Source organism: Chiloscyllium plagiosum, chromosome 32 (genome assembly GCF_004010195.1).
Source record: "Chiloscyllium plagiosum isolate BGI_BamShark_2017 chromosome 32, ASM401019v2, whole genome shotgun sequence".
NCBI lineage: Eukaryota > Metazoa > Chordata > Chondrichthyes > Orectolobiformes > Hemiscylliidae > Chiloscyllium > Chiloscyllium plagiosum.
In genome coordinates this window covers 18,672,401-18,683,633 of record NC_057741.1, presented here as the reverse complement: position 1 = coordinate 18,683,633, position 11,233 = coordinate 18,672,401, and the positions used below count along the sequence as shown (strand labels likewise).

General features: G+C 40.0%; 1 protein-coding gene across 10 annotated transcripts in view; it reads right to left on the bottom strand.

Annotated features, from left to right (window-relative positions):
- The window catches only part of LOC122539382 (interleukin-15-like), a 210,967-nt gene that overhangs the window by 111,752 nt on the left and 87,982 nt on the right, over window positions 1-11,233 (bottom strand). For 9 of the 10 annotated variants that reach the window (XR_006309061.1, XR_006309060.1, XM_043674166.1 and 6 more), the window contains one exon: window positions 7,408-7,522. The exons of the other annotated variant lie outside the window; for it this stretch is intronic. Coding sequence is in view for 7 of the 9 variants with exons in the window: in XM_043674166.1 (XP_043530101.1) it covers window positions 7,421-7,522 (102 nt within the window). In the remaining 2 variants the exon portion in view is untranslated. The remainder of the gene's footprint in view (window positions 1-7,407; window positions 7,523-11,233) is intronic. 10 annotated transcript variants of the gene reach the window in all.

Here is an 11,233-nt window from a genome sequence, read left to right as displayed (position 1 = left end):
ACAGCAAGGAGGGATAGATAGTGTTGAGGAAGCAAGGAGGCTGCAGAGGACTTGGGGAGAAAGTGAGGTCTGCAGATGCTGGAGATCAGAGATGGAAATGTGTTGCTGGAAAAGCGCAGCAGGTCAGGCAGCATCTAGGGAACAGGAGAATCAACGTTTCGGGCATTAGCCCTTGCAGAGGACTTGGACATGGTGAGTGGGCAAAGAAGTGGCAGGTAGAATACAACGTGGGAAAGCTTGAGCTAATACACTTTGGTCAGAAGAATAGAGACAGACTATTTTCTAAACACGGAAAGGCTTCAGAAATCTGAAGCACAAAGGACTTGAGAGTCTAGTTCAGGATTCTCTTAAGGTAAACATGCAGGTCTGTTGGCGATTAGGAAGAAAAATGCAATGTCAGCATTCATATCATGAAGGCAAGAATAGAACAGCTGAGGCTGTGTAAGGTTTTCGTCAGACGACACTTGAAATATTGTGAGTTTTGGGTACTGTATCTAAGGAAGGATGTGCTGGCCTTGGAGGAGCTCCAGAGGAGCAGTTGAGGACTCTGGGCCTGTACTTAATGGAGTTTAGAAGCATGAGGAGCATCGAATGAACTGACAAAATACTGAGAGGCCTCGGTGAAGTAATGACCTTTAGAACTGAGGCGAAGTAGAATTTCCTCAGCTGGAGGTAAACCTGTGGAAATTATAGCCTCAGAAGGTTGTGAAGGCCGAGTCATTAAATATATTTAAGATAGAGGTACAAATGTTTTTGATTGGTAAGGGGATTAAGGATTATGGGGAGAAGGGAGGAGAATAGGGTTAAGAAACACATCATCAAATGATCAAATGGCAGAGCAAAGTCGACAGGCCAAATGGCCTAAATCTACTCCTTTATCTTATGATTTAATAGAAGCAGGAACAGATCGCTCTGCCTATAAACCTGCTAAAAAGATGACTTCTCATTGTTCTAAAATCCAATTAGCACTGTCCAAACATGCTCAACCTTTCCTCATAATCCAAGTCATTCATTCCAGGAATCAACCTTGTGAACTTTTTCTGAGTTGCCTCTAAATATTCTTAAGTGAGGAAACTAAAACTGTATTTAGTAGTCTTGGTGTGGTGTCACCAAAACCCTATATAATTGTAATAAGGCTTCTCTACTTATACACTGCATCTCTTTTCCTTTCCAATGAATGCCAATATTCCATTTGCTTTTTCAACTGTGTGCTTTACCTAAATAATAATCTTTTGGTTTTCATGTACAAGGACATCAATTTACAGTAGCATTCCAATCTCTCTCCATTTAAATAATAATTTGCTTTTCTATTGTTCTTGTCAAACTGAACAGCTTTACATTTTTCATATTATACTCCACCTAACAAATTTTTGCCTATATTTCAATAGATCTATCATATTAATTTTGAGAATCATTGTCTTCCTCACTACTTACTTCTCTCTCTATCTTTGCATTGACAGCATATATGCCTACAATGACTTACCACCAACTCATTAGTTTAGATCATAATTAGTTAAGGCCCAAATTCTGATTCCTGTGACATTCCACTAATTATAGCTAGCCAACCTGAATTTATATCCAAACGTTGCTTTCTGTTAGCTTAGCCAATCTTCTAACTATATTAATGTCTAGCCCCCAACATCATGAGCTAATATTTTATTTAGTAATTTTTTATATGGCATATTATTGAATGCAGTTTGGAATTCTGAATATACCAAATCTATTAAGTTTCCTTTTATCTACCCTGTTTGTTAAATCCTCAAAGAAATTTAATAGATTTATCAAACATGATTTCCTTCTCATAAATCAATGTAGACTTTGGATTACATTATACTTTTATAGATGTCTTTCTTATTTTTCTATCATTCCAATGTTGACTCCCTCTTGAACAGTTCTGTTGCATCCTTCTATATCTCTTGGCTGGGTATTCACAGAAGGGTCCACTGCTTCAGTACCTCCTTTCAAACAGTTGCATTGTCCTAGACTCTCATAGCTTCTGATCCAGCACTTTTCCTGGTGCATAAATTGTCACCCTACTTGTTCCACTATTAATACCCTGTGGTCTCTGGCAACAGATCAGCTCTCAAAAGACCTTTCAATACCTCTTCCAAAAAATATTCCCCTGTGAACAAGTATTTTGCAATCTAAGAACTTACTATGAATGGTGTGATCAGTATCATGGTCTTACCAGACTTATTCTTATTAAAGCCCCTTGCCTGGCTATACACTGCCTGACTCCAACTGTCGCAGTGGCACTAGTTCATTTATTTCCTTTCTCCTCTTTGATGTTTGATCTTCTTGTCTTGTTCCATTCTTCACACCTGTCATTTAAAATCCTTGGTCCCTATCAGTCATATGCCAAGATTTCCATTAAGCTGTTTATAATGCTTCCCTCACTTAAACTCTGCTGAGTGACTGCTTGTGTTCAGTAATTTAAAACTTCCTCTTACCTTATTATGCTCTCTTACCTCAAACTTTATTGTCATTTGTCCCCTCTTAAATTTCTGCTTCCATTAAATGTACTCTGGCCATATTCATAGTCACTCCCTCAACCTCTCTCCTTGCTATTCATCATTCATAATTAAAGTCAACTTTAATCCCACCTTTTTGAGTCTCCACCACATCTTCCTTACCCCTCCTAAAGCTACTTCCTTGTGCCCGATACTGGAACAAATTTACCCTCAAGTTACTTGTAACAATACTTTCAAACTTTCAAACTTTCAACTGTCTAAGCATTGGCTTTCATTCATTGAACTTTCTACAACTTCTCAACTACATCATGAATCCACCTTTGAAGCCATTAAAATATATCCTCACCCTGTCGGTGCCATGCAACACCCACCCTCCCCACCCCAATATGGTCCTTATTTCCAACCAACCTCAATTTCAATTGTGCAGAATTGAACGTCTATGGCAAAGAACTGCTCCATTTACCACCAGATCTGACTACAGCACATGAAGTCCTACCCTGCCCAAGTTCATTTGCTAAAACATCAAAAATCACCTTGAAATACAAAGTAAAGCCTGTTCTTTTCTCTAGTATGATCTGCTATCCTGTACCATTCCTCTACTCAACTCCCACCTCCACGAGTGTAAGAATCTTGTGTACTTTCTTTGCTACTGCAAAGTTTGATCCATGAACTGACATCCCTCATTTCTCCCAAACCACTGGGCAATCTCCTGCCCGAACTTCAATTCCAAGTGTTCACCAAAAGTTTTCAACTCTGTCTCCACTTCATCATTTTTTATGTTGCTATTGTCCCTTGTGTGTTACACTGTCCAACATCCAGGAACTGATAAGCAGTTTAACAAAAAGTGTTGTGAAGGCCAAAGCCATTTGTGTTCATCCTCACTCAAGCTCTGTTCCGTAACCACCAATTCCATCTCTCTTTCTGGCAACTTTTTGATATTGAGCCAGGGTGTTTGCAACCTTAGGTTTGTGTTTGACTTCAATGACGTTCTGACCATTTCTATCCCATAGCTGAGACTGACATCTTTTACCTTTGTAATATCATCCATCTCCATCCTTCCTCAACCCATCCACTGTAAAACCCTCATTCATGACTCTTATTACCTGTAACTCAATATAAACTCTGACCTCAAACATTCTATGGCCCATACTTTAACTCAGTGTATTATTCACCCATTGCTGCTATGCTTCCCTGTCTACATCTTCTCTTCATCTGGCAACATGTTAAATTCAAAATTCTCATTCTTATATTCAATTCCTTCCATGGTCTTACTCCTCCCCATTTCTGTAACCTCCTCCAGGTCAACAATTCTGTGCTCCTCCAAGCCTCACATTTTATGCATCCTCAATGCCTATACAAGGAGAGATATAAATAAATAAAAATGTTCCTTCTTGCCATTTTCTAAATCAACTCCCCTTGCTTGCTATCACCTCCAGATATTTTTTCCCAATCTTCCCAATCTTCCCAACTTCATGATCTAATTAAAGTTGGATTTTGATTTCCACAACACATTCAATTTAAATGTATATGACATAGCGTGTGAAGTTCTACCTATGGTGATATGGCTGAGCTAATGACTTAGATAAATGTCAACATCTGGGAACAGCTCCAGCAGCATATCCGAAATTATATAATCTGGCACTATGCTTATCAGTTTCGTCTGATCACATACATGTGGGTAAGTTTTAGTTTCTTGAATGTAACCACTGACATGAAATTAACTCAAGTCCAATTTTACAAACAGAATAATGGTTGTGTCCCATCAAAAATAACAACTGGTGTTATTTCAAACTTAAATAACTAAATTGCAATTGTTCTTACAGACATTATCTTCTTGATCGCCATCCAAGAATAATATTTCGGAATTTGAAATTACTTCTGAACTTTTCTCATTGTTGTGTACAATCATGAAAACTGAAGAGAAAACAAATCTCAAAAATATTTGCTTTGGGAACAAGATTTGTTTTAAATGTACTGAAAATGTGCTGCTTTTGTTCTCCGAAGCATCAAGTGTGCAAAACCTTAGCTGGTTGCTCCCTTTGGCTAACTGGAATCAATTGAATTTATTTGCCAATTGATGAAATAATTTCTCTAGATCATGAATCAGCAATGGCTGAAATTCAGTACTAATTATTGAATTTCATTCATGTAAAAACAGGTTTTTAATTGAGTTATAGTAGGAATCTTATGTATTTTAATGGAAAATCTTCAACATTTCCTTACTTGTGTACATAAAATTATCAATTTTATAATAATCAATAACATATCTCCATTCCAATTCAGAACTATCACATTTTATGTGGAAAAAGATCTTCAGTGCCAGGACCAATAATATTACTGCATAAATATGAATAGGTCATTATTTATCTTCACTGCAAATACACTTTTTACTTAAAATCATGATTCTAGGCAAGTCGGAGTTTTGAAAATGCTATGCACAACACAGCGAACTGTTCCTAATTGGTTAAAAGGACCCTGCAAAAGTCAATTAGAAATGATTATGATAGATTAATACTAAAACAATTAATAATTCAGGTGATGATTTAAATGCCCAACTGCAAAAGGCTGTCCCCAAACCCAACTAAAACTATAATGAAGAAATGAACACTTTTTAAAAAAATGCAGCTAACCTTGGCTTATAAACAAACATGTAGTTTTATGATTGGTCTGGTTACTTCTTCAGGATTGCAACTTAATGGAAGACTTATATGTATGCTGAAGATATTACTTTGAAAGAACACAAACTATGGAGGGGTCTGCACAGTAAACTATTGAACAGTGACAGGCATAAACTCAAAAGGGAAAACAAGGATGAAAAGGAGTGAACACAAAACTGCAGGAACTTTTGAAATATAAAATGCATATAAATTGAACATCGACTATTCTTTCTAGGACTAAAACTTTTTTTTTACTGTGCAAGATATAATTTTAAAAACTGTACATTTATGGCTCCACACTTTTGTTTATGAATCCACCCCACACCCATTTGTTTTCACTTACTTAGCACAGAATGTTTTGCTGGGCCCATTAACAACTCTGCCAAGATGTGCAGGTGTCTACAACAAGCATGTATATATGTCAGACTCAGCGTTCATCCTCACTCCATTTTATTCAAATTAATAGACTGTCATGGAGATGTAAATTGGCAATTTCAGATTGGTAGACTAGTGTTATGTGGTGTATGGACCATCCCTGGAGTGGATAGATTAATGACAAGACAAATAGTTTTGACAACTACATCAGTTCTTGACTTTCCTCTCGCCCACAATAAAATGAGCCTAGTTTGATGTATCTACTAAGGATGTATGACATCTCCTGTGAGAACACAGATTCATGGAATGAGAGTGCCCACTCTTCAGCTAAAAATATGCCAGACAATGAATCTAGCTTGTGTCTTTCTGTGTTGCCCATTGGGAAAATTACTTTTAAATCAAAGTGATTTCCAACAATGTTTAATACTGTATTTCAGTATGATATGGGATGTGGCGGAGCTATGAAAAAATACTGGAAAACAATTTACGGGAATTATGATTTACATGTATAATGTAGTAATATAAAACAGAGTCTGGTTTTCCTAATTGTAAAGTAATTTGTGATCTACTAACAGCATCATGATGTGAAAGCCCAGTCACATAAGTCAATTGTTGATTTGTTTTTTGCAAAGTAGCTTAAATCAAAGACACTGTATGAAATTTAATACTCTCACCCTTGGTGGGTTTGATGGCAGGGGTGTCATGGAATCCCACTTAAGGCCACCTCACTGCTAACGGAGGCTCTTACGTAGACAACTAATTGACTTATTGACATTATGTCACCAACAGGCCGAGGTTTTGACCTGTAGGGAGTATAACAAGCAAACCATGTGGGGCATCTGCCTCAAGGGCTACCCTTTCACTTCGGACATGCCCCAGCCCTCCCCACCATGAACAGTCTGCCAAGGGGCTCCCTCCCATTCACCAGCCTTCCTCCAAGCCCTGACAGGCTGTCTCTACACCCTCTCCCCTGTCACTGTGAACCATGCCTACACTTACCCTGGTCCAAAACCCCAGTATTTGGAAATTGAGGGCTGCGTGTAGTCACAGTCGTGGTCATTGCGACCATTGGTACTGCTAGCCAATCACATTGGCTTACAGCACTCTGAGGTGGGAGGACTGACATCTTCTTGGAACATTAAATGGCCGCCTTCATATGAACTCATCAGGTGGTGGGTTGGGCAAGTCAGTCATCTGATAATTCTTGCTCATTATATAAAAAACTCAAAATACACAGAAATACATGAAAATGTGAAAGAGGAGAAGCAGGTTTATCAAACAGGAACCACACCACGTTGCTCATCCAGTGTATTGTTTTATGGCTTAGTGTACAGTATTGGAAACCTGCCTATTCCTGCTGAGGCAAACTATGCTGAATGGTCTCCTTCTGATTCCATCAACCTTCACCATGGGATCAAACTCAAAGTTGATGGTGAAGGAGATAAAGGATGGAAGTGACAGTGAAGAGCATTACTCTTAGTTCAAAAGAAGAAAATTCTTTTGCAATTTTAAGTTAATTGTTTTCAAAAATACATTCCAGTAATACCTCAATCTGCTTGTTAAATAGATGGGCTAACAGAAATTAATAACCCCAGGCCTGGATTCTCCTTAACATCATTGACTGTTATGGTTAGAATAGGTTCTGATATGTCTTCACATCCTTAATGACTGGATTAGAATACAGTCTTTAATTTAACAGCTTTAATACACTAACTACATATGGTACACGTTACAAAATCCATATAATGGAATTCATAGATTCTTCATTTATAAAAGATTATATTGTAGACATTTTTATAAAAACTATAAACATGAATTCTGTATTTACATACAATACAGCAAGGCTAAGTTAAATACAATGAGCATTTATAAAAATAGCTTTTCACAATTCACTATTTACATACCGTACAACATGATCTATCTTTGTTTATACCCTTTTTGGAGATGTTTTTGAAAAGCCTCTAGAAAATGTGTTGCATTTTTTTCTTGGAATGTTTCACAGATTTTGCAGTTCTTCTGCTGTATTAAAAACACAAGTTTAGAACTACAACAAAACTTTATAAGGCAATTTTAATGTAATAAATCTTGATTAACCTAATCAATTGTTGAAATAAAGCACATCCTACTTTTAAAATAGCAGGACAGATTTAGAGCTATGAAAACTGAGAGAGGTTGGATACAGGTGTGTATGCAAACAGACAAGGCAGAATAGAAAAGGAGATGAAAGGAGTAAAAATAAGATAAATTCCAAATGTTAATCAAAAAGAAATCAGAGCATAGAACACTAAAAAGTTAATCAAATGAGACGTTCAACTATAATGCAATGTTTTTGATCTGAGGTATGGATTAGATGTGTGAAACTTAGCTGTTTGCATTGAAAGACAACCTAGACAATGAGAAGAATTATTTTCATGTCCAGTGAACAGCAGAAAGAATCAAAAAGTTGCTGATTTCTTCCCTGATCTATTTACAGTGATATTATAAATATGGTGTTAATACACGTGGTCACAATCTCCATGTGAATGACAAACAATAGAAATTATCCCACATTAAGTGTGGGTAATTCTATTCAGGTCATATTGAACTGAGGAGAACAATCTGGAATTAAACAGAAAGACGGTTATGAGCCTTCTTTAAACTGTGCCAAAACATTCAAGTGCCCCTCTAGGTTTACGTCTTAAATTTCCTGCAGGAGCACAAATTGGAGATAAAATTTCACTGACGTCAAATCATGCTCAAATTTCTGGCTCATGTGAGTTCATGCCTAACTAGTGCTGTGTATGGGGTTTTAAACTAAATAGTGGGCAAGTTGATCCAAATTGCATTGAACCTCTACAGTGCAGATAGAGGCAACTTGGCCCTCCAAAGAGAATCCCACCTTATCCCCATAATCATGCATTTACTGTAGCTAATCCACCGAGTGAACACCTCCCTGGGCATTACATGGCTTTTTTTTTTAAAACGTGGTCAATCCAATCCAACTTGTACATCTTTGGACTGTGGGTGGAAACCAGAGCACCTGAAGGAAACCAACATAGATACAGGAGGATATGCAAACTCAGAGAGACAGTTGCCTGACACTGGAATCAAACCTGGGTCCCTGGCACTGTAAGGCAGTATGCTAACCATCTTGCCACCATACTGCCCATGTCATATAGAAAATTATGGAAAACATTAAAGGAGGGAGGGCTCAGCAGAGGTTATTAAAGTTTCTAGAACAAGTAATAGGTCAGAGAATATGAAAAGGCTCAGCAATGTAACTTCAGCAACAGCAGATATAGGGGTCAGGCAGTATCCAAGGAGCAGGAGAGTCAACATTTCGAGCATAAGTCAGGAATGTAGGTGGATGGGGTCCAAAGGGGGCTGAGAGATAAATGGGAGGGGAGTGTGAGGCTGGGAAAGGTAGCTGGGAATGCAATAGGTTAATGAAGGTAAGGGTGAAGGTGACAGTTTGGAGAGGATGGTGGAACGGATAGGTGGGAAAGAAGAGAGACAGGTAGGACAGTTCAAAAGGGTGGTGCTGAGTTGGAAGGTTGGTTCAGGAATATTGTGCCGGGGGCCTGGTGAGGAAGCTGGTGAAATCCACATTGATCCCGTGTGGATCCTTCCACTTCCTCCAGACCAAAGGGGTAGCCATGGGAACACACATAGGTCCCAGCTATGCCTGCCCTTCATCGGGTACGTACAACAATTCATCTTCCGCAGCTACACCAGCACCATTCCCCACCTTTTCCTCTGCTACATCGATAACTTTATAGGCATCACCTCATGCTCCCAAGAGGAGGTTGAACAGTTCATCAACATCACCAACACCTTCCAGCCCGACCTCAAATTCACCTGGACCATCTCAGACACCTCCCTCCCCTTCTTGGTCCTCTCCATCTCCATTTTTCGGTGACCGACTCAGCATAGACATCTACTACAAACCCGCAGACTTTCGCAGCTACCTGGACTACACCCCTCCCATCCTGCCTCCTGTAAAAATGCTATCCTTTATTCCCAATTCTTCCGACTGCCGCATCTGCTCCCAGGAAGGCCAATTCCACCATAGAAGATCCCAGAAGGCCTCCTTCTTCAAACGCTAAAGCTTCCCCTCCCACATAATTGACGATTCCCTCCAGCACATCTCCTCCACTTCCCATACCTCTGCTCTTGAACCCCATCCCTCCAATTGCAACAAGGACAGAACCGCCCCTCCCCCCAGTCGTCACCCGCCACCACATCTTATCATCCTCTGCCATTTCCGCCACCTACAAACAGACCCCACCACCAGGAATATATTTCCCTTCCCACCCCTATCTGCATTCCGGAAAAAAACATTTCCTCTGCGACTCCCTCGTTAGGTCCAAGACCCCCACCAATCCACCCTCCATCAGCACCTTCCCCTGCCACTGCAAGAAGTGCAAATCCTGTGCCCATACCACCCATGTCACCTCTGTCGAAGGCCCCAAATGATCCTTCCGGATCTAACAGAGATTTATCTGTACTTCCACACACGTCATCTACTGTGCCCATTGCTCTCAATGTGGTCTCCTCCATACTGGGGAGACAGGACGCCAACTTGCAGAACGTTTCAGAGAACATCTCTGGAACCACACGCTAAACAACCCCACTGCCCTGTGGCCAAACACTTTAACTCCCCGCTCCCACTCCGCCAAGGACATGCAAGTCCTAGGCCTCCTCTACTGCCAAACTCTAGCCACCTGATGCATGGAAGAAGAATGCCTCATCTTGCGACCTTCAACCACATGGAATCAATATGGATTTCACCAGTTTCCTCATCTCCCCTCCTCCCATCTCATCCCAGATCCAACCTTCCAACTCGGCACCACCCTCTTGAACTGTCCTACCTGTCCATCTTCCTTCCCACCTATCTGCTCCACCCTCCTCTCAACCTATCATCTTCACCCCCACATTCAGCTACATTCCCAGCTACCAGCTCCACCTCCTCCTTTTTATCTCTCAGCCCCCTTGGGCCCACACCACTCCCCCACATTCCTGAAGGACAGCTTATGCTCGAAACATTGACTCTCCTGCTCCTCGGATGCTGCCTGACCAGCTGTTCTTTTCCAACACCACATTCTTCGAATCTGATCTCCAGCATCTGCAGTCCTCACTTTCTCCCAGCAGATATGGGGGACAACTATGAAAAAGGGGTCAGTCAGTGGCACTGAGGGTGTTGTACTTAGATACACAAAGGATACAAAACAAGGTAAATGAGCCTGTAGAACAGATTGAAATTGGTGGGTACAGTGTTGGGGGTATCCTAGAGATTAGGCTGCAAGGGGATCACAGCTGGGAACTAAACAACCAAGGCTATGTGTCCTATTGAAAGGACAGACAGATGGGCAGAAGATGGGTTAATCAGAACTGAAATTAAATCAATAACAAGAAGTGATATAGAATTGGAAAGCACAGAATCTGAGGATAGAGTTTAGGAACCACAAAAGAAAAAAAAGACTCTGATAGGAGTTATACAGATTTACAAGCAGTAGTCAGGATGTGGGGAAGGAAATAAATCAGGAGACAGAAAAAGCATGCAAGAAAGAGACCATTACAATAATGATGTGGGACTTCAATATGCTGGGAGACTGGGAAAATCAGTTAAAAACAAAAAAAAGGGATAAAAGCAAATTACTGCAGATGCTGGAATCTGAAAACAAAAAGTGAAAATGCTGGAAAAACTCAGCAGGTCTGGCAGCATCTGTAAGGAGAGAAAAGAGCTGACAT